This window comes from Protomyctophum parallelum (genome assembly GCF_964188405.1).
Source record: "Protomyctophum parallelum genome assembly, chromosome: 19".
In the NCBI taxonomy this organism is placed as follows: domain Eukaryota; kingdom Metazoa; phylum Chordata; class Actinopteri; order Myctophiformes; family Myctophidae; genus Protomyctophum; species Protomyctophum parallelum.
The window spans coordinates 41,433,907-41,458,552 of NC_139717.1; the positions used below are offsets into that span (position 1 = coordinate 41,433,907).

A 24,646-nucleotide genomic window follows, 5' to 3' on the forward strand; every position below is an offset into this window, starting at 1 on the left:
ACACCGTCGCGGGACAGAGCATAAATTAGGCTTGACTCTTATCACCTGCTCAAGCAAGAGCAGCTCTCGTGGCGTGACCACAAAAATTATTGGGATTTTTACTGTGATCTCTCGCTGTTGAAGTATATAATCCTATTATATAAAAGCAATTAAAGTTAAGCAATTGTCCTCAAATCCACACCTCCACTCTGAGTTACAGACCTGTGACTCCTCAAGGAGCCTTGGGGCTTCTCAGACCCCAGTTTGAGAGCCGCAGAGTCCGTGCCGTGGTTTCCGTTTCAGGAAACGGTTCAGGGATGTTCTCGCATTACGTATTGATACTTTTTTTACTGTCTTACTTTAAAGAAAATGGGCTCTATGCACACAGAGTAGCTATTCCTACTTCCAGGCCGCTTCCCTACTTCTTTCAAAGGTGTTACCAATGATACTAATTTAGGCTCTGTTCCATTTAGTGCACTGTGGTTCTCAAACTTTTATGTCAAGGTTCCAACCAAATGGAGCTGTAAGCGTTCCATTTGTACACTCAGAGTTACAGAACCGTACAGGTCCATTTGGAACCAACTCAAGGACACTTTGAGAACCACTGGTGTAGCGGAGTGTTTCCAGTGAGCCAACGTGCACAATAGCAGCACCCTGACTCTGTTTGGCCAGAATGGAACAGAGCCTTCATTATCATTAGTGTCATCGGCACCTGTGAAGGAAGTATGGCGTATGCATAGAGCCCATTTCCAGTTCAAATCACGCAATGCCGAGCTGAAACCCTGCAACAGTGCAGAGGTCTGCTAATTGCATTGGTTTATTCCACACGGACCCCAGCAAAGTCTGGACTGCTATATGTCTGGACTGCAAATGAGCCTTTAGTAAACATAATATCTCCCAGGCATTCTTCCTTGATTGGGATTATTCAATCCACGGTCAATTAACTTCATACCCACATAGCCAGCATTTAATTATTTGGCCCGTATGACCATAATGATTAACCCTTTAAGACCGGGAAAGCCTATTTGTTGTTATACCTTTAAAACCGATAAAGCATCTGGGTCAAATATTTTGAATACAAAAATGTACTTTTCTTAACTAAGAAGATCAAGGACCAGATGGGGGGATTATATCTCCAAACTGGCCTCGGAACGCCTCGGATCCCCCAGGATGAAGTTACTAATGTTGCTCTGGAGAGGGAAGTCTGGAGCTCTCTGCTGGAACTGTTGCCCCTGCGACCCGACTCCGGATAAGCGGTTGAAGATGGATGGATGGAAAACTATAATTGGCCTTAGGTCTAAATGGGTTAATGGGCCTAGACTAGAGCCTCAGCACAAGCTAACAGGCACTGCAATGCCACCATCAAACATGGTTGTCACCAGCCTGAGGAGAGACACTGGAGTATAGGGGGGAAAAAGCACCCTAATGCAAGTGCCCAGGTACAGGACAAGGACAAACGGCAGTACATAGAAGAAGGATAAGGTCTGCACACTGGAAAAAAAAGAAAGAAAATAAGCTCCACAGTCCACTCTTTGTTTATTGCATCAACATTTTGATCACACGAGGATCTTGTGTGCTCCTTGTGTGATCAGACAAGGATCTATTAAACTAGTAATGGATGGATAGTGCATCAATATCTGATTCACAAGCTCACATTGCCCGCGATGTGACACAGTTTGCATGTAGATGGATAAGCTACAGTATTTGATGTAACGAGGACTTCATGCAGGGCTTACGTGGTTATACTGTCAAATTATCATTGGTATATGATATCTTATTTCCCAAAAGTCCTCAATGGCCAAGGTTATCCAACCAAGGGAAACAATGGACGGGTGCCGATGATGTATAACTCATCTTAACTAGCCACCTGTCTCTGTTTGAACGTGCAGGAGGTGATCGAGGCCATCGCAGAGTGTGCCTTCAAGACGTCACCATTCCCTGTCATCTTGTCCTTTGAGAACCATGTGGACTCGTAAGTTCAACGTGCTGGACTACTTACCTTAATTGCTTGCTGTGTTGTTGCCTGCCTGTGCTGTTACTGTTATGTGCTATTATGTGCACTTACTGGCTCAGAGGTAAGGAGCAGGTTGGGCGTCAAAGGCTGCGAGGGGTTGATATTAGAAGCCGTCATGTGAATGTGTCATTGTTATTTGGTAAGTAATTACAGTGGTTGTAATATTATATGGTGTGTGTGTGCGCCTGTGTGTGTGTGTGTGTGTGTGTGTGTGTGTGTGTGTGTGTGCATGTGTGCGTGTATGTGTCATACCCAGGCCCAAGCAGCAAGCTAAAATGGCAGAGTACTGCAGGTCAATATTTGGAGATGCTTTACTAACAGACCCCCTGGAGAAATACCCTGTGAGTACGCAGCATATCACACACACACACACACACACACACACACACACACACACACACACGTACACCTGTGTATACTATACTTCTGAGGACATCAATAGCTGAAGATATATCTGCAATGTTTCGATGTGTGACGACGAATAAACTATACTGTAGGAGCAACTCTAACCCCAACACTTACAGCACCTGGCCTCTAAATGTCTCATCCTAACCCCAACCCTTACAGCACCTGACCTCTAAATGTCTCATCCCCAACCCCAACCCTTACAGCACCTGACCTCTAAATGTCTCATCCCCAACCCCAACCCTTACAGCACCTGACCTCTAAATGTCTCATCCCTAACCCCAACCCTTACAGCACCTGACCTCTAAATGTCTCATCCCCAACCCCAACCCTTACAGCACCTGGCCTCTAAATGTCTCATCCCTAACCCCAACCCTTACAGCACCTGGCCTCTAAATGTCTCATCCCCAACCCCAACCCTTACAGCACCTGGCCTCTAAATGTCTCATCCTAACCCCAACCCTTACAGCAGCTGACCTCTAAATGTCTCATCCTAACCCCAACCCTTACAGCAGCTGACCTCTAAATGTCTCATCCTAACCCCAACCCTTACAGCACCTGGCCTCTAAATGTCTCATCCTAACCCCAACCCTTACAGCAGCTGACCTCTAAATGTCTCATCCTAACCCCAACCCTTACAGCACCTGGCCTCTAAATGTCTCATCTTAACCCCAACCCTTACAGCACCTGGCCTCTAAATGTCTCATCTTAACCCCAACCCTTACAGCAGCTGACCTCTAAATGTCTCATCCTAACCCCAACCCTTACAGCACCTGGCCTCTAAATGTCTCATCCTAACCCCAACCCTTACAGCAGCTGGCCTCTAAATGTCTCATCCTAACCCCAACCCTTACAGCACCTGGCCTCTAAATGTCTCATCTTAACCCCAACCCTTACAGCACCTGGCCTCTAAATGTCTCATCCTAACCCCAACCCTTACAGCAGCTGGCCTCTAAATGTCTCATCCTAACCCCAACCCTTACAGCAGCTGGCCTCTAAATGTCTCATCCTAACCCCAACCCTTACAGCAGCTGGCCTCTAAATGTCTCATCCTAACCCCAACCCTTACAGCACCTGACCTCTAAATGTCTCATCCTAACCCCAACCCTTACAGCACCTGACCTCTAAATGTCTCATCCCCAACCCCAACCCTTACAGCACCTGACCTCTAAATGTCTCATCCCCAACCCCAACCCTTACAGCACCTGGCCTCTAAATGTCTCATCCCTAACCCCAACCCTTACAGCACCTGACCTCTAAATGTCTCATCCTAACCCCAACCTTTTGTGCTTTTACTCAAGTAAATGTTGAATTCCGGATTTCACTTATAATAGAGTATTTCTAAATTGCAGAAGTAAGAAATGTGAGTACTTTTTTTTCCACCACTGCAATATGCTAACATGGACGGTGAACAGTGTGCAGCATGGTGTTTGCTGTCTCTGCGTATAGGGCAGCGATGTGACATTAAGCGGCATTACGTTGCGTTTGCGCTGTAATCTCTATGGCGCTTTTCTTGGCAACCCTTTATCAATTTCTCCTCAGTTGCCATGGCGACCAGTCAAAAGCTTTTTCTTTGTCCCCTTTGTGGCGAAACTCCTGCGAGGCGTCTATAAGTGTGTGACGCACACATTCTCAAACACACTGTCTGGCGCACACAGCCACGCACACACACACACACATGCACGCACACACACACACGCACGCACACGCATATGCACATGCTTTCTGCTTCTCAATTGTCTCTTGTTACACATGCGCTGCACACACACACACACACACACACATGCATGCGCGGTTACCCACTCGCAAGACACATTATACTCTCTCTCTCCTTCTCTCTCACCCCTTCCCCTGCTCGCTCCCTCGCTCTCTCACTGTCGCTCGCCCTTTTTAAACCATAAAACAACCATGTCTCTTGTGAGGACCAGGAAAAGTGTCCTGTTCCTTATACTATATGCGGACATCTGGCACTCACAGTATAGCAATGTATATGCGCACATGCACGCATGCACGGCGCACGCGCACACTGACATACACACACACACACACACACACTTGTTTGGGGGCCTGCGAGTGTTGGTTGTTGTCCCCTTGACAGAATGGAAGAACTACAGCGTGGGTTCCCAGTGGTGTAGCGTTATCACACTCACAAGGCACTCCTCTGAGGCTGTTCCCCTGCCAAAGACACAGAGCCACGGCGCGACCAATCCTTCTGACATTGGAGCGGTGTCAGAAACACTTTCACAAAGGAGAGGCTGGCAGAAGGAACAATGTTGAAGGAGTCATAGGGGTGTAACGATACATTTTAACAGCGACACGATGCGCATCACGATACACTGTATGGTTGAAGATACGATACACGCCATGGACGATATTGCTTCATTATGGCAATATGATACGATTCAATGATTTGAAATCGATACAGTAACTGTTTCGCAAATACATGAAATATGTAATATGTAATGTGTGAACTGTGAAGCTTGTGGATAGTGCAGGTTTTTAAGGGAAACACAGTGATTCTCTGGCAAATAGTATTTGAACACATATGGACAAATCCACGCCTTGGCATGAACACAGAGAATACACACATTTATCGATAGACCGATACTGTAGATAGAAGTGTAGCTACAGTATATGGAATGGAAAAGTAATTAAACCACTCTTTAAAAATTTTCTTCTTAAAATTGCTAATGCACAAGTACTTATTTTTCATACAATTGATTATTTCCGTTGCAAAAACGATACGATACAAAGTCGAAGGATGCAATACACAATATGTTGCTGTCTAGACATTGGTATACTCAATACAATTGATATTTCAATACAATTATTACACCCCTAGCCCATTCTGACCGGGCACCCATTTTGGTGTTGGCATCATGTCGTGCTTTAGCTATTGAAAAATAGCAGATCTACAAGCTCATATCGCGCCACCGAGTGCCGCGATACGAGCTTGTAGGTCTGCTATTTTTGAAAAATCGAAGAACGACTGACATTTTTAGAATCTGATCTCAGGTCAGAATGGGTTCGTCAGACCAGCGTGTGTCCAGTGGAAAACCTCGTATGAATCTGATCTCAGGTCAGAATGGGCTAGAAGGAGATGAGACGACTGCGAGTAGACTGAGCGTGAGAGTAAAGCCTGATTTATACTCTGTCGTACGTCAGAGTCATGCGCTGAAAATAACCACGGATGATAATAATAATAATAATAATAATAATAATAATAATAATAATCATTAGACCTATCCCGAAGGCGAACTGTAGTTTTCAGCTTCTCACAGCTGAGAGCCGCCCACAGGAGAGCCCAGGGGCAGTTAGGGGTTAACCCATTCTGACCTGAGATCAGATTCATACGAGGTTTCCACCGGACAAACACTGGGTCTGATGAACCCATTCTGACCTGAGATCAGATTCTAAAAATGTCAGTCGCTCTTCGATTTTTCAAAAATAGCAGACCTACAAGCTCGTATCGCGCCACTCGGTGGCGCGATATGAGCTTGTAGATCTGCTATTTTTCAATAGCTAAAGCATAACATGATGCCGACACCAAAATGGGTGCCCGGTCAGAATGGGTTAAGGGTGCCATTTTGAAGGTCCGTTTTACAATGGGGTAATACATAAATTGCCCTCACTCTGCGCACAATCGTATTATGAAAGGCATATCGGCCCGTGTTGAACGCACACACATATGGCATACGGCGTTCCTGAATATTTTAGCATTGTGGGAGTGTCCAAAAACACTCAGCGCATAACGATTAGACGTGGGTCTGACCACCTCATAAACGCAAAAAGCACAGTTTGATTTTACACTTGAGCGGCTCTGGGAGGCTGCTGGAGTGTTGCCATGTCTGTCTATTATAAGCGGCTTCTTTTTCTGTAAAGTTGCTTGTAAATATTGGTAGTTGTACTAGTTGTGGTTGCTTTTCTTGTTTCTAAAGTGGTTATTTGGGCTTTTCTCCTAATGTTGTTTAAACCAGTGATCCTCACACAGCACATTCCCATGTCAAGGATCCCCAGATGAATGCATTTGCCCAACTAAGGACGGCTAATCCAAAAATTAAATTAAAATTTTCCAAGATTACTTTTGAAAATAGCAGATCTATACCAGCTTGAAAATAGCCATAAACATGGCACTTCATTTAAAATAGGTTACAGACCCCTGTTATATGTGCTTATTTTTATAGACCTATTTACTTGTTTCTATGAGACAAGCCTCTTTTTGCGTCTTTTTTTTGTAAAATGTTGAGATTAGAAACGGCCATAATTCTTTCATTTCTCAACCTTAAAAATAAATAAAAACATCTCCATAATCCTTGGGAAGTTTGCTTTCATTATGCTGTATCACACCCGATTCAAGTCTTCTTCAATAAAATGCTACGAGCGAAGACCATATACCATCGGGGCCACAGGCACAGCATTAAGCAGCAGCATTCAACTCATTCCTTCATCATGACTTGAATGAAATAAAATATAATAAACGTTATTTTACTGGTGTTTTTCAATAAAAACAAATTATTTTGAGGCATGAAGGTGACAGCATGCAGTGCAATAGGAATAATTAACCCAAATGTGACAAAGTCATGTCATGTCTTCTATGGTGCCAGCCTGAAGAAATGTAATACCACGATCCCCAAAGTGCGCATTCCGTATGTGACATCAGCTGACTGGTAAAGAGAATAGTACGGACATGTTGATTGGGTACGTCTCAAACACGCCTTGAACACTCCCATGACTAATTCAAGGCCGTTTTGCGCACTCCACGGGGTGTCGAAAGCGCTTCTTAACATGCTTAAAATTGACTTTCCACACGCCCCCAGCTCATAAAACTGTAATATTATATGTCATATTATATGAATTGCTTAATGGAGCCCTAAGTGTCTTGAACAGGGACACCATGACACATTGTCGGGGCTGGAACCTGGGACCTTCTATCCCCAGGCAGTCCGTCTGTATACCAACAGAGCTACATTATGGCCACCCGCGCAGTGCATTGTGAGCTTGTGGATCTCCTGAGAGAGGGACTATCGGGAAATGCAGTGAGAGAATGATGGAGGGAGAGAGTGTGAGAGAGAGAGAGAGAGAGAGAGAGAGAGAACACACGAGAGAGAGAAAAACTCCAGAGATAGTGAAACAGCAATAGTAGTCACTCAGGGAATTGGATTTCAGCCTTTGATCAATGTAAATTAATGGGAAAGGTGAGCACAATGACAGCCACTCCCTTGTGGCGCTGCACTGAGATCAGCCTGTACGCAGACAGCAGCGTGGCGAATGGAATATCAGCTGCACTAAGATCAGCCTGTATGCAGACAGCAGCGTGGCGAATGGGATATCAGCTGTACTGAGATCAGCCTGTATGCAGACAGCAGCGTGGCGAATGGGATATCGGCTGTACTGAGATCAGCCTGTGTGCAGGCAGCAGCGTGGCGAATGGGATATCAGCTGTACTGAGATCAGCCTGTATGCAGGCAGCAGCGTGGCGAATGGGATATCAGCTCTGTAACTCCATATGGGCACATATCCAGCAGAGCTTAGGATCGACATTAGGAAAGGATTAGAGATTTCTCTGCAAAGTCAAGCTACTGTAGGCTATACATCCAACTCCCTAGAACACTCCACACTATAGAACATTTGTCTTCCGGGGAGTCGGGGACCCCCAGGGGTCCTTGTTTCCAGGGGGGGTTTTCAGCAAAAGTATAGTCAACATACATGGCATCACAATCATTTTAACCCCTTCATTCATGTACACTTTGGCTATTCGAAAACAGCAGATCCACAAGTTCACAGCGCGTCACTTCGTGACGATTGTCTTATCTGCTGCTTTTGAAAATATATTTAAAAATCACACCTGTGTGAAGTCAGGGGCACTCTCATCGTCATACATCATCATATATCATCTCATTCTGGCCAATCACAATTTGCGTCCTCACTTGTCTGCCCATCCATCTTCAACCGCTTATCCGTAGTCGGGTTGCAGGGGCAACAGCTCCACCAGAGAGCTCCGGACATCCCTTTCCAGTTCTTGTCTGTCCTCACTTTTTATCCTTAATACGTACTTTGCTTAGCCAATTAAAATTTCTCAATTCCGTGCTCAGCCAATTAAATCATTGCTATTATTCACACACACACAAAGCTAGGCATAGGAGGGGCTAGGGCCCCTAATAAAAGTATTATTTTGAGGGGCGCTAGAAATGATTGTGTGATGATACCACCTTGTGAGGTGGGGTGGGGTGGGGTGCACCTTGAGGATTTATTGAAATATGCCAGAGTTCAACAAATAGTAAGTCAAAGAATAGGCTATGAGATATAAATGCAGTGGAGTTTGTGTGCGGTGGAGTAGTTAACAGCCTTTGGTATTTCATGCATGCGTGAGTGCCTGTTTATTCAACATCACCGCTGACTGTTTTTATAATAATGCATTATTAATACGCATAAACAGTGAGATCCCAACAGCAGTGTACCCTATAAATAAATCACAGACCTGCCTACTTTTCTCACCGCCTCCCCAGAGGGGGGAGTGTTTGTGTTTAGCGCACGGCCTCCCTCGGCGAAGCTGGTTTCATAGTGTTTAAGGTGTAAACTTCAACAGTGTTTTCGTGTGTCTGCGAGGTGCGCGGTATAGCTAACGAGCACCGCTTGGCTCAGCAGAATCCTGGTCTTGGCCTGCATAGCGCTCGTGAACACAATCTCGGGCCATAGAACTAATGTCCAAGCTGAGCTCAATAATATATTATGCCAGTGGTTTTCAACCCTTTTTGTATCAAGGCCCATATTGAACATTTAAGCCACGGACCACCATTTTGATGACATTTAGCCTCTCGGACCCAAAACTTTGAATATTTTTGCTGTATTGATGGTTGGTACCATTAGGAGAGATAACAGGCAAAACGTTGATCAAAATAAAAATGATCCTACATTCTCTAATTGTGTAGACTTATACGTAATGGAGACGTTTAACAATAATTTAACTCTTGAGAGCGTACAATGAAACCAAATGGACCCGCGCGGGTCCATTTGGTTTCATTTTACACTCTCAAGAGTTGAAGATCTATAAGGGTCCATTTGGTTACCAACCCTCTCGAGGACCACGTGTGGTCCCCGGACCACTGGTTTGAAAACCACTGATATATGCCCTTCTGACAACAGCTAAGGAAAGCTCTTATTGCGCCTGTCTCCTGTCCCCTTTGATGCTTCACTTCGGTGACCTCTCCTTGGGTTCCTCCGGCTGCCCAAATGTTGCCAACGTGGCAGAACGTTGTGTGCACGCAGCCTCCCAACTGCTCTGTAATCAAAACATTGGACATGCACCTGCTCCCCTCTCCTGTCATCCTCATAACAACAACCCTCCCCCGGGCCTAGTTCAATTCAATTTTTCCAACAGTTGCCATAACAAAACAAAAGCAAAGTCCCACATCTTATTTCCTCAGCCAATGTGTACAGTACAGCAGAAATATTCAGCATACAGTGCACTTCCTCTGTCTATTGTATACTATGGACAAAGATATGGGGCATCTCTCTCTCTCTCTCTCTCTCTCTCTATTCCCTTTCCTGTGTCTTATAGCTTTGATCAGATCAGATCAGATCAGTGTATTCAGACATCATTGACCCATCTGGACTGTTTTGTTGTTATTGTGGTAACAATAAAACATAGGCGTGAAGGAAGAAATGGCAGATCTACAGTACAAGCTGACATTGCATTGCGATGATGTGTGGCATAGGTATAGGTCAGGCTTCTGTATCCGAGCCGCCGAGTGAACATCCCAGACTGATAGACACATCTTTGCAAGTCAGATTTGAGTCGCAATTTCAAAGCCACACCTGGGAATGTGGCACAAATCCGAAATGCGGAAATCTATTTCCGTGTGGTTTTTTTATTACTTTTTATTATTTTTATATAAAAACAATCAAAATTCCGTTCTGGATAGGCGAACGATCTGATTTCGGCTCAGAGTGTGAAACATGTAGCCTCTGTCTGTCTTCCTATCTCTTTCATTAACCCCTTGAATCCCAACATCCCTATATATTCTGCGGGGAACATTGCGGTGCGATGCGTTTGTAGATTGGCTATCTTGGCGATTGTCATTGTCATGGAGGGTTTACTGATTCCCAAACACTGGCTCGGGACCCATGTGTCCCATTACATCACCTAATCATAGCATGAGTTAGACTTTAATATATTAGCGCCCCTCATGTCACTACATTTAATTTATATATGTATTTATTTATTTTAGTTCATTATTATCATCTCAAAACATTTTCTGAAATAATTCTTTTTTTTTAATGAATTACAAACGAGTTCAATGATTTTTCAAAAGAATTTCGTGAATAAATGAAAATGAAATCAAATGAATTCCATTAATTACAAACCAAATGTTTAAAATAGGCAATCTGGTGAGTTGTTAGCTTGGGTCCTGGGGAGACATCAACATCTCTCTCTCTCTCTCTCTCTCTCTCTCTCTCTCACTCTCTCTCTATGTCTCTCTGTCCCTCTGTCCCCCACCCAGTTGGAGTCCGGTGTCCCTCTGCCCAGCCCCATGGAGCTGATGGGGAAGATCCTGGTGAAGAACAAGAAGAAGCACCACAAGCCGGACGGCAGCAAGAAGAAGCTCTCAGAGCAAGCGTCCAACACCTACAGCGACTCCTCCAGCATGTGTGAGCCCTCGTCCCCCAGCGCAGGTACGCGCACGCTCACGCACGCACGCACACACAAACGTATACTGTATCTCCGTATACTGTATCTCCATATTTTTTACTTGGTGTTCTTTCATACGGCCTGCTTGATCATCATTTACAGCATAAAAAGTAGCAGTACAGCTACTGTTTTCGGTGCGGAATTTGAATCCTGGAAAGTAACAGTTTTGGACATAATATGATGTTTCCACCGGAGAGAGACGATGTGTGTGTGTGTGTGTGTGTGTGTGTAGCAGTAGTGGCTCAGAGTCTCCCTATGGGTAACAGGAAATGACCCTTTAGGCTAGTAGTTAAGATGTTGGCTTCCCACGCGGGACAGACGGTTTTGAATTCTGGGCGTTATGCCTGCATGCATATTAATGTATGCAGGACAGCAGGAAAGGGCCCTGCATGGATGGAGCCTATACAAGAATGCTGTGAATGGCACTAGGTGTCACGTGGATGTACCACATCAGAGGTGTGGTTCTCTGGCCTGGGCCGTGGCTCAGCGGTCCAGGCTGGTACCTTGGCTGGTAATCCAGTCTGGCAGTGTGCCGCGGGTTCGACTCCCGATCCCGACGACCTTTACTGCATGTCACTCCCCCCATCTCTCTCCCCATTTCCTGTCAGCCTACTGTCTGTCCCTCTATAAAAAACATAAAATAAAGGCGAAAGCCGCAAAAAAAAGGAAATGTGGTCCTCTATGGGGACCTACCACGGGTCACAGACAAGGTTGAGAAGGATGAGACTGGCAGGGTTACTGCGCCAGGCAGCCGGACCTAGCGGCAAGGAAACTGACACTGTGGGAGCCAGCCCAGGGCACACCACCTACATAGATGCACTGCGGTGCGACAGCTTAGCTGATAACACCTTAGAGGTCAAGAACCTGATGCTAGATAGGAGAGTGTGGAGGGCAACGATTATTCTGTAGTCCCAAGTTGGTGTTGGTCAGACCGCACTCTCGCATCGCATTGGGCAGGTTAAAACAGCAACAACAATGTCACCATATAAAGTTAGAAGCGATATACATAGATGACTTACACTAAGAGGATCGGGCTATCCAGGTTAGGAATCTAACTAGTAAGTGTTACGATGAAGCCATGATTTAAGGTCCTTTTTAAACTTTGCTAGGGAATTTAGGGATTTCAAGACTAAAGGCTTGGCATTCCACTGAGTATAGTGGCTGCGTAATAAAATTTGAACATTGTCCTGAACAAGATTAACTTCTCCTGGTTGAGTATAGACTACCAGCTGTGAGCATCCCTCAATCTGGGAAGGTCACTAAACAAGTATTTCATTGCATCTAGGATCCTCAAGGCCAGACACAATGAAAGCTGATACTCTCTCCTCCTCTCTTAGCCAAAACCCAGGCCACTGAAGTGGCCGGAAGTTAGATGAGACCTGGGGTTTAAGTATCCTTATTGCTTAACCCATTCTGACCGGGCACCCATTTTGGTGTCAGCATCATGTTATGCTTTATCTATTGAAAAATAGCAGATCTACAAGCTCATATCGCGAAACCGAGTGGCGCGATACGAGCTTGTAGGTCTGCTATTTTTGAAAAAATCGAAGAACGACTGACATTTTTTAAATCTGATCTCAGGTCAGAATGGGTTCATCAGACCAGTGTGTGTCCAGTGGAAAACCTCGTATGAATCTGATCTCAGGTTAAATTCTCTTCAGTGACTTGGAGATACCATATTGTATATTGTACCATGAGGTAGTCACACACACACATGCAAGAACACGGTCACAAACACAACAAACACACGCACAGGTACAGCATATGCAGGTACAAACATAGGCATGCATACAGTACATACAGTGTCACACACACACACACACGTCACACACACACACACACACACACACACACACACGCACGCACGCACACACGCACGCACGCACGCACGCATGCATGCACTGTTCCCACAGAACATTGAGACATGCCTGGGAGGAGTGTGCCTGCCTGCGTTCTCTGTGGTGGACAAAGGCCTCTGTGCTGTGCTCACACACTGAGCTGTTTACGACACGTACATCATTTTCACAGCCCTCTCCATCAGCTCAGGGGGATTATTGGCTGTTGCATATACAGGCACACGAATGGGCAGCCACCAGGTGGTCTTAAAACTGCAGCTACAACTCTGTGTGCGTGCGTGCGTGCGTCTGTCAGCACGGTACTTTTATGCAGTCTAATTTATACACACAAGCAAGCAAACAAGCATCTGATGAAGTATATTATTGTTTAGAATCCGTATTGCCCTCCGTGGTGTTGGTCATTGTTGGCCCACACTGCCCCCAGGTGTAATGTACTGAGCAGTGCAAGTTAGGTGATCTCATGCTAAACTTTCTTTCTACATCCTGACTGACTGACTGCTACTGACACAGTATTACACTGAAAACTGGAATCTGGTGGACACTTATTTAATATGTTGAGATGTTGATGAACACATTTACATCATACCTTTCTTTTTAAAGGAGAATTCCATGCTAGAATGCTTTCTTATCTTTCTTACCTTTCTTTGTAGTTGTTACGTCCCCACCAAAGAGGTCCAGGTGTTTTTTTGTGCAAAAACTCCTTATTGGCTATTTTCCCTACCATAAGCCCTCAATGAATTGCATTGCATTGAATGGGAATTGAATGGGGCTATGGGGTGTTATGCTAATTCGCTTATTTCCATCGAAAGAAGTAGTAAAGTGTGCCGCTTGGGATATTATTTACATTATGAAGAGAGGATATAATACAAAGAAATTATAATTTTGAGCGATGGAAATAAGCAAATTAGCACAACACCCCATAGCCCCATTCAATTCCCATTCAATTCAATGCAATTCATTTAGGGCTTATGGTAGGGGAAATAGCCAATAAGGAGCTTTTGCACAAAATAACACCTGGACCTCTTTGGTGGGGACGTAACAACTACAAGGAAAGGTAAGAAAGCCTTTTAGTATGGAATTCTCCTTTAACCCATTCTGACCGGGCACCCATTTTGGTGTCGGCATCATGTTATGCTTTAGCTATTGAAAAATAGCAGATCTACAAGCTCATATCGCGCCACCGAGTGGCGCGATATGAGCTTGTAGGTCTGCTATTTTTGAAAAAAATCGAAGAACGACTGACATTTTTAGAATCTGATCTCAGGTCAGAATGGGTTCATCAGACCAGTGTGTGTCCGGCGGAAACCTCGTATGAATCTGATCTCAGGTCAGAATGGGTTAAGGCGTGGCTCCTCAAGAGGCCAAGCAGTCTAGAAGAGGGTCTGTCTGTGTGTCTGGAAGTAACCTCATAAACTGCCTGACCGATTGACCGGCACCACAGTTCACGTGCACATTGCCAGTAGACCACAGAAGTACCGCCACAAATGTTTTTTCCCCACATACCGTTTACCAGTGGTTCTCAAAGTGGGCTCGTCTCTGCTATCTTTTTAACCCATTCATCCATATTTTATACGTCGGATGTACAGAAATAATAGCAGATATAAAAGCACGTGGGTGACAGGTGAATGATGGGAGATGTTGAACCACAGGCTCTCTTTTTGGTACATACATACAGGAGGAGGAGGATTGTGTGTTGATCATGAGGTATGCTTTGTTCTCCAGGTTCCACCAAAGAGGAGATAGCAGATTCCACACAGCCACCAGAAGGTGCTGAGCTCAGGCACGCACCTGGAAGGAAGTCCATTGGTGAGACATGACCATTTCTGTCAAATCAGTGTGGGGGTGTGTGTGTGTGTGTGAGTGTGTGTGTGTGTGTGTGTGCTCCTCCTCCTACAGATTTTGTCCAAATCTCACAAAATTCGGTACACATGATCTCAGGACCTTTACAGGCAGAATTGATAGTCCATATCATTTGGCCGTAACTGGCTTCCAAAGTTGATGGGAGGGGCCTATTTTACAAAAAACCATGAACCAAACGTCCAATCAAAACCAACCAAAATTTGAATCACATGTCGAGGGTGATGGCATCAACACGAAAAGCGGCATGCCACTTTGAAAAGCGGCATGCCACAGACCACTTTTGGAGCTCGCCCCTCATGGATTTTTGTGTGTTTTTGAGGGCCCTCCTATACCCAGCTTTCCGGGTTAGTGTGAACACAAACATTGGCTTGTGATTGGCTGATCACCCCATATGCCAGTGATGATTTGATTGGCTGACACATGAGTCAACGTTTGACGCTCAATTCAACCAGAAATCACGAGAAATAAAAAAAACGTTATCTCGGGCCGCGTTTCAAGCTTTTACATTTGATGCCTTTGTGTGACGTTGTAGTATGATCAAGTAGGGCATTCATTCGCGGGAAAAAAAGGTTAAAATAGATGCCTGACAGCAACGATGTATGAATGATTATATGATCATTTTGTTAAAGAAAACGTGTGACTTTTATTTTTAGGAGATTTGGAGGCAGAAAGTGAGGATGACGACGATGATGATGATGACTGTAAGAAGGGCTCCATGGATGAGGTGGGTACAGGTCCTTTCACACATGTGTGTGTGTGTGGGAAATTAATGATGATCTGTATTCTATCACTCGTTTGTCGTTTGCAAGTCACATCGCTGTTTGTGTGTGGGGGGGGGGGGGGGGGGGGCGCTTTCCTAGAAGTGCACTTTCCACACACACACACACACACACACACACACACACGCAGTCCTCGTCACAAGACTCGTTTGCTTGACAATAGTTTATGGGTCCTGTCATGGTGTAAAACTTTAGTTTTGCGTGTCACGTCATGGTGTTGTGAGTCTTGTTACAATGTTATACATGTAGGTTGCATTCATTTTTTTCCCTCTATTAGTTATTTTTACAAAAGGTTTGTTCTGTTCCTACTGAAATGTTTTATTAATTTGTCAGGCATAGTATTTAAGCCCCCCTGATACTTCTCTTTCTTACATTTTATTCATTTTTCATGAACAGAAATAGACAAGGAAAGCAAAAAGACAAACAATTGAACATTACAGTATGTGTTGCCAACTACAAGTAAAAACAGTAGATAAATGCTATAATTGTAGGAGATCACACATAGACAGGATAATAATAAAATGCAAACAATATGTGAGCGTGCGCGCGCACACACACACACACACACACACACACACACACACACACACACACACACACACACACACACACACTCACACTCACACTCACACTCACACTCACACTCACACTCACACTCACACTCCCATAAATGATGGGAGGTGTTTTTCCAGCAGAATTCACGCCAGGTGTTGGAACTTGAAGTTGTGTGTTGTGTTCTGCAAATATTTAACCATTGTTCACTTGTGATTTGGGCATTCAGTTCTTTCTCCCATTTCTCTTTGATGTAATCGGTTGTATGTTTTCTGGAGTCTGAAATTTTGATACTATTCTCTTTGTTCCTTTCGTATGAGCCTGAGCAATTAAATGAATAAGTTTACTTTGATTCATTTGTGGTTCACGGTTTTGAATTTCTTGATTGAAATAGTGATGTAGTTGGAGATATCTAAAGAAATCTTCCTTTTCTAGATAATATGTATCTCTCAGTTTCTGAAAGCTCTGTAACCGGTTTTCTTCCATAAGCTTATAGTAGGACAGGGTTCCCCAATTAATTTTCCTCAAGGGCCATATTTTGATTAGCGTACCAGGCTGGGGGCCGAGTCTGCACGCGCGAGGTCGAGGTCTTGCCCTGAAAATACATTTTCAGGGCAAGACCCCATTTGAAAAGGATGCCCAGTTTGACATGCATAGGCTACTGACCCCCATTTAATGCCATTTATATCTGGGACCCTTAAAAAAAAAACAAAAAAAAAAACATATATATATATTTTTTGGAAATTCTTTCATGGGCCACAAGGGGGCGCTCTGTGGGCCGCAAATGGCCCGCGGGCCGCCTATTGGGGAACCCTGTAGTAGGATGTGATGCCATGATTGGAGAACCAAAACTTAAACCTCTGATCTAGTATCGCAGGCTTAAATGCCGTATCAAAGGCAACCCATCTCAGTATTTTTTATTGCTTTTCTATTTTTAGCTGATACTTCTCTTTAATAGTAAGGCTTATTGTTTCCACACAAAGTTGGGAAAGTTTGTGGTCAGATGGTTTTGTTATATTTGCAGGATAAAATAAACCACCAGATAAACCTTACCCGGTCCACATAAACATCTGACTAATTTTGATACAGCCAAAAAGCATTTGCTCTATATTACTATTAAGCATCCACAGTCTCTATCGACAAAATATGTTGTATTGCTGATAACATGGGACGAGGCTGCCTCCTGGTGGTTATTTTCAACAATGCAGTTGCCATTTATGCTGTGGATATCCCTGACAGATATTGTCAAATACATTGTGTGTTGTGTGTGCGTGCATGCGTGCGTGGGCAGGGAACAGCAGGCAGCGAGGCTTTTGCCACAGAGGAGATGTCCAACCTGGTCAGCTACATCCAGCCGGTCAAGTTCAACAGCTTTGAGGCTTCCAAAAGTATGTACATCTAGTAGTGTTTTCTCTCACGCTGAGTGCTCTTCATCCATTTTTTAGCCCATTCTGACCTGAGATCAGATTCATACGAGGTTTCCGCCGGACACACACTGGTCTGATTAACCCATTCTGACCTGAGATCAGATTCTAAAAATGTCAGTCGTTCTTCGATAAAAAAAAAAAATAGCAGACCTACAAGCTCGTATCGCGCCACTCGGTGGCGCGATATGAGCTTGTAGATCTGCTATTTTTAAATAGCTAAAGCATAACATGATGCTGACACCAAAATGGGTGCCCGGTCAGAATGGGTTAGGGAACATTATAAAATGATATGCATTGCTAGACATCAGACAATCACCTCAGCCGAGGTGAGATATTCTTCTAATAATACTAGCTATAATAATAATATGTTTATTAAAGCAACCTTTTATCAATAATTATTATGATTACTATATTATTTACATTAGACTGGTTGTTCTCAAACATTTTCATATGAAGAACCCCCCGCGTTGAAAAGGATTTTGTGTCAGGGGCCCACATGAGAGAATATTTTATTATGCAACTCCTCAAATCCACCAAAATACTGGAAAAACAGGTAGTTTCGAGGAAGCAATCTGATTTGTTGAAACAGCATTCTAGCCATTAAACGACAGTATCGAACACCTAATCAAAACAAAGAAATCAGCTGCTCTGTTCTCTCAGAGCGCAGCAAACGGGAGGCATACTATCATCCGACAGAGCATTGCTCCGAAGGAGCAATGCTCCGAGGTGCGCTGCGGGTCGGGAGAGGGTTGCGGTTAGGTTTAGGTGTCTGCCCCGGGGGAGGTTTGGTTTAGGGTGAGGGAGGAGGTAGGTTGTCGTTCGGACCAATGCTCCGTCGGATGAAAGTACTGCACTCGCAGTTTCTTGGGACATTTGTGGTCGTAGTGGCTACATCTGTCATTAAAAAATTATGATTTTGTTTTAGCGATTATCTTAGTTTTAACTGTATAATTTGCAATATTACACCAGAGGGTGTTCTTTATCGTCATTAATGCACACCTGCGATGCTGCAAGAATTCGCCCGCATTACATTTCATCTACTTTGTTACTTTTAAAATTTGTATCTGGTTATTTATATGTTCATTAGTATCATCGGTAACACCTGTGAAGGAACTTACGTAGGAAGGGGCCCGGAAGTAGGAAGAGTTATTCTGTGTGCATAGAGCCTATTCTACCGCTGTCTCTCTCTCTCTCTCTCTCTCTCTCTCTCTATCTGTGTGTTCAGAGATCAATCGCAGTTACCAGATGTCTTCCTTCGTGGAGACCAAAGCTCTGGAGCAGCTCACCAAGTCTCCTGTGGAGTTTGTGGAGTATCTTTTATCAAGGCAAATGCGGCCTGTGTACACTTGTAACTGTAGAATGTACTAGGTTTAATTGTATTGTTAAAGGACGGATTTTTCTTCACTTTTGCAGTTTCTATTAGCCATCGATGATGTCACTGCCTGGTCGGCGGGTTTCTGAACTGTCCACTGACAATACGAAGATAGGTTGAAAATGGGTTTAACCCATTCAAACCGGGAAAGCAATGAAGCATCCATGTCATTTTAGATTTTTGCATTGGCTATTCAAAAATATCAGATATACAAGCTCACAGACCGTCACCTCATGCCACGCTTGTATATCTTTTTCTGCTATTTTCTTTTAACATTTTTGAAAAATCTTCAAAGTGTGAGAACTATTGATTTAGAAGGTATATTCATAGAACAGGCCTCAGGTCTTATATTGGGCTAATACACTAATTGGGCTAATATATATATATATATTGTCCTGAATATAAGACAGGGTCGTATTTAGCCCTAGAACGGCTCTTGTTGTTACATACAGTATGTACAGTATTTCACATACAGAGCCATAGAACACACAGGTTAATTTCAGTTTGGGTTCTACATGGGCAGCCTAAATGTGATGAATGCTCCGTTTGTACTAACCCATTAAATTATTCCAAAGACGTGGTGTGAAAAATGACGTATTTGTCAAATCAGTTCATCGATGAACTGATTTGACAAATACGTCATGTTTACAAATACGTCCCCTCGCCCGGAGAGAAAGATGTCCGTGTGCATCTCTTGAGAAAGTGGAGATAATTCACTAAATACGTGTTTTGTGCCAGAACTTTCACATGGATATAAAACTATAGGACCATTTTTCACTCCACGTCTTTGGAATAATTTAATGGGTGAGTACAAACAGAGCATTTATCACATTTATGCCGCCACATTTTCAAATCGACCAGCTCCCGGTGAAAGCCATCTATGCCTGAGATACATGAAAATTTACGAAGTATAATTAAATGATCACAGGCATTCTAGGTCTAGGTCGTATTATAATCAGGGACTAGACTATTTGACATTCAATGTTCTTTTTCCACTAAAATGGAGTTGTCTTATACAGTAATCATCCGTGGTATATTCCGCACAATACGGTAACATAGCTGTCCCAGCTCTTCCTTAACCCCGTCCTGTCCAAGGTACAACAAGCAGCAGCTCAGTAGAATCTATCCCAAAGGCACCAGAGTGGACTCGTCCAACTACAACCCCCAGGTCTTCTGGAACGCCGGCTGCCAGCTGGTGGCTCTCAACTTCCAGACTATAGGTGACATTTTTTATTTTGTTTGTTGTTTTACTTCATGAACCATGTGTGTAACTGGCAGATGTACTTTACACGTATTTAAAAGTAGTGGTGCTCAGTCAATTTCATGTCACGTCGTCGTCGTCCCCCCCCGCCTCCAAATTGATATGTACCGTATTTGACCCGCGTGGACCCCCGTGACATAAACTGTGTGTTTGGCTGTTCTCAGATCTGACCCTTGTGGACCCCCGTGACATAAACTGTGTGTTTGGCTGTTCTCAGATCTGCCCATGCAGCTCAACCTCGGCATGTACGAGTTCAACGGCAAATGTGGATTCAGACTGAAGCCGGAGTTCATGAGACGGCCGGACAAACACTTTGACCCCTTCACTGAGAACACCGTGGACGGGATCGTAGCCAACACACTGTCTGTGAAGGTGTGTGTGTGTGTGTGTGAGACTGACTGTGTGTGTGACTGTGTGTGTGTGTGTGCGTGTGTGCGTGCGTGCGTGCGTGCGTGCGTGCGTGCGTGCGTGCGTGCGTGCGTGCATGTGTGCGTGTGTGTGTGTCTTTCCACTGGATTTCTGACCATTCCAGTAGGAATTATTAACCCATTCTGACCTGAGATCAGATTCATACGAGGTTTCCACAGGACACACACTGGTCTGATTAACCCATTCTGACCTGAGATCAGATTCTAAAAATGTCACAGTCGATTTTTCAAAATTAGCAGACCTACAAGCTCGTATCGCGCCACTCGGTGGCGCGATATGAGCTTGTAGGTCTGCTATTTTTCAATAGCTAAAGCATAACATGATGCCAACACCAAAATGGGTGCCCGGTCAGAATGGGTTAAATAGATGGATCATGCAATATACTGTACCTGTCAGGAACCATGCTTCCAAATTTCATTCTCTGCATTTGGCCATAAATTGAAAATGAAAAGTGTTCATACCATCGAGAGTACAGCACAGCCACACATACCTCAGGTCCGCTCCCTCCGGCAAGATCTTCGTCGGCTCCCTCTCGCAATGCATGGCTCTATGTCTTTATGCTTTATGTCTACAATTAAGGCTTACTACAATTTACTACAATTTAGGCATTTAGCAGACGCTCGGGACAGGAAAGGTAATACATAAAATATTATAGACAGTGTGTAGTGCCTCAGTAATCTAAAACACATAATATGTACATTGAAACTCCAATCCAAACAGAAAAGCCCAATCTTATTGCATTAAACAACATTAAACAGCATTAAATTCACTTTGCCACTCACTATATGCATCTATAGGGCTGAAGAGGTTAATGTATGTTTTGAAAAAAATCAAAATCTACAAATTAACTAATAAATGACACGTATAGCCTGCAGAGTTATAGTTCAGTCAGTCACACTCAAGGGAGTTCATGCCGTGCTCAAAGGCGCATACTATACTCAAGGGGTTAACATGCTGCATTACTATGTGGGTGTATTCAGTGTGTGCACGTCCCACACGTCATTCGCTGATGTGGCAGTCAGCTGACCAATTGGGCGGGCTACTTAAGCTCACTAGTCTGCATGCTCTTCCTGCCTTCCTTCAAGGACTGTCTAAAGAGGACAAGAAGCGAAGACCGTACGGGCGACGCCATGTTGCTCACATGGTGCTCCATGGAAGGAAAGAAACATGCGCAGTTGCAGACCAAGGAAGCTGAACGCGGAAGTGTTGGCTGCATATAGCCCATTGCGCATGTTTCTTTCCTTCCATGGAGCACCATGTGAGCAACATGGCGGCGCCCTTACGGTCTTCGCTTCCCGTCCTCTTTATACAGTCCTTGCCTTCCTTCTGCATAATGGTTCCTGGTTGTTATGTGATGTTTGCGCCCACCACCACCCCAGCATCGGCGGTGGGCTCTGCTATTTATGCTCCCCATGGGGGTTTTATTGTATATCTATCTCCCTGCTCTTAATGTTTTATGTTGGTGCTTAATCGTGCCGAGCAGGGAGAAAACCCAGCAGAGCCGAACGCCTAGTCAAATATGCACACTTGTATTCTCATTCTATAATAAATATTGGTTAAATCCATTCGTGAGTTGTCTGACTGAACTAAAGTTTTCAAATAAGTAGTAAAAGTACAATATTTGCCTCTGAGATGTAGTAGACTGGAGTAGAAGTATAGAAAAATGGAAGTAAATCAAACCTACCTCAAAATTGTACCTAAAAAATGTTACTTTCCACCACTGAACAAATTAACCTCTCTCTCTCTCTCTCCCTCCCTCTGCTTGGTGGATGCAGATCATCTCAGGCCAGTTCTTATCGGACAAGAAGGTGGGGACCTACGTGGAGATAGACATGTTCGGACTGCCCTTGGACACCAGGAGGAAGGCCTTCAAGACCAGGACGTCGCAGGGCAACGCCATCAACCCTCTCTGGGAGGAGGAGGCCATCGTCTTCAAGAAGGTTGGTCACAGTCCAGGCTCACTATAGATTGCAGACGCTTCTTCTCAAACCTTTTCAAGTCAAGGACCCCCAAATTGATTGTTATTATGTTAACCCATTCTGACCTGAGATCAGATTCATACGAGGTTTCCGCCGGGGACACACTGGTCTGATGAACCCATTCTGACCTGAGATCAGATTCTAAAAATGTCAGTCGCTCTTCGATTTAAAAAAAATAGCAGACCTACAAGCTCGTATCGCGCCACTCGGTGGCGCGATATGAGCTTGTAGATCTGCTATTTTTCAATAGCTAAAGCATAACATGATGCTGACACCAAAATGGGTGCCCGGTCAGAATGGGTTAAGAATAAACAATGTAAAAAGAAAAAAAAAAGAATGATCCAAATTATTTTCAATAAATTAAAAAATATATATCTTGAGATGTACGAAGTGACACGCTGTGAGCTTGTAGATCTGCTATAGCCAACGTATGAATGGATAAAGTGGTTAAAATTATTGTGATTCTGTAATATTAAGTACTTTTGCCCTGGAGCCCCTTTGAGCACGTAGTGCATGTAGTGCCGTGCATGTTCACATGTTCGACGTGGACGGTCATTGAAGGAACATAAACATGCACACAATGTTTCTGATTCTGAATGATAAATCAATTCACATGCTAATTATGATGTACTGTATCTATCCCTCCTGGCACTCCCTCGTGGCAGATATGGTGTACCTTTTAATACTTGTTACCTTAGAGCTTGTCACCGTGTCGAGTTGGTTCAAATGGTTTAGATCATACCCATGTAATGGTTGATATGTGGTCCTTGCGCAGGTTGTTCTGCCCACCTTGGCTTCAATGAGGATAGCCGTGTATGAAGAAGGAGGGAAGTTCATCGGCCATCGCATCATTCCTGTGTCCGCCATACGTCCAGGTGGGCTCGCCGTGACGTACCTGCCTTAAACACTTAATCCTTAGTGGGTTAAAAGATTGCCCCTGTCTTCAAGACATCTTGTGGACTTAAGTGTAATGTTTTAGCAGATCCATCTTTAACACATTCGTGTTAAAGATTGATTCTAAATAGAGCTGGGACTCGATTAAAAAAATTAATCTAATTAATCAGAGGCTTTGCGATTAATTAATCTAGATTAATCGCATTTTAATCGCATATCAATATTCAACCCGATAACAGCGAGAAACCTTTTTTTTTAATGTTTTTTGGTATCCCAGTGAATCAACGAATAGTGACTACAGGATACCACTCATTTTCAACATTTTACTGTCATTAATATACCTGTTGTGGAAATAATAATAAAAAGTCACCCCATTCTGTGTTGCCTAGAACTGGAGGTCTGAATTTTTTTTAGTAACAGTAACAAGTACATCTCAGTGACATCACAAAGCTGTACTTACTTCATATTGTTACTGTTTTTTGTCAGACCTCCAGTTCTAGGCAACACAAAATGGGGTGACTTTTTCTTATTTCCAGTTTTCAGTACTATAGAAAAGCGCCCAGTGAGAAACGTTCCGCGGTGAAAAAAAAGGTCTGATTAATTTATCTGTAGTTAATCGCGATACATTTTTCTGTAGTTAATTCATCTAAATTAATCGCAATTAGTCCCTAATTCTAAAGCATTTTAGGGCTTAGATTGAGATAAAGGACCATGTTTAGAGCTTGATATAACGTGAATTCGAGGGCGGCAGATCATGGCCGTGAGCGAGCCTGGAGCCCAAATGGAGGGCAATCACTTCCAGGGTCGGCCGGATGAGGGCTCTTTTATTTGGGGGCCCATTTACGGTAACCTCACAGGCGCGCAACCTGTGAACCACTGGTCGAGTTGTCATACTTGTGCAGGGACGTAGCTGACCATTAGGTTGCCCTACTCGTAAGATATTTGTGCTGCCCCCCTCCCTACGAGAGTGCTGCTATTCCTCATGCAGATCGACTATTTTCGCTGTTTGCGAGGACGCACACACGGCCGCTCGTTATTATGTGGCGGAGCCGCGTAGATTTTTTTTATTTTCAGGGTCGGTTTGGCACTTTTTGGCACATTTCGTTGCCCCCCTCGCCGTGTTTCCCTACTCTACGTATTGCGCGGCCGC

At 44.0% G+C, this 24,646-nt stretch overlaps 1 protein-coding gene across 1 annotated transcript in view; it reads left to right on the plus strand.

Moving 5' to 3' along the window:
* The window catches only part of plcb1l (phospholipase C beta 1-like), a 229,104-nt gene that overhangs the window by 186,674 nt on the left and 17,784 nt on the right, over positions 1-24,646 (plus strand). The window contains exons 12-22 of the mRNA XM_083790186.1: positions 1,869-1,951; positions 2,250-2,334; positions 10,900-11,071; positions 14,666-14,749; positions 15,457-15,527; positions 17,426-17,522; positions 18,787-18,871; positions 20,029-20,153; positions 20,412-20,566; positions 22,399-22,563; positions 23,378-23,477. Coding sequence (XP_083646312.1) covers positions 1,869-1,951; positions 2,250-2,334; positions 10,900-11,071; positions 14,666-14,749; positions 15,457-15,527; positions 17,426-17,522; positions 18,787-18,871; positions 20,029-20,153; positions 20,412-20,566; positions 22,399-22,563; positions 23,378-23,477 — 1,222 coding nt within the window. The remainder of the gene's footprint in view (positions 1-1,868; positions 1,952-2,249; positions 2,335-10,899; positions 11,072-14,665; positions 14,750-15,456; positions 15,528-17,425; positions 17,523-18,786; positions 18,872-20,028; positions 20,154-20,411; positions 20,567-22,398; positions 22,564-23,377; positions 23,478-24,646) is intronic.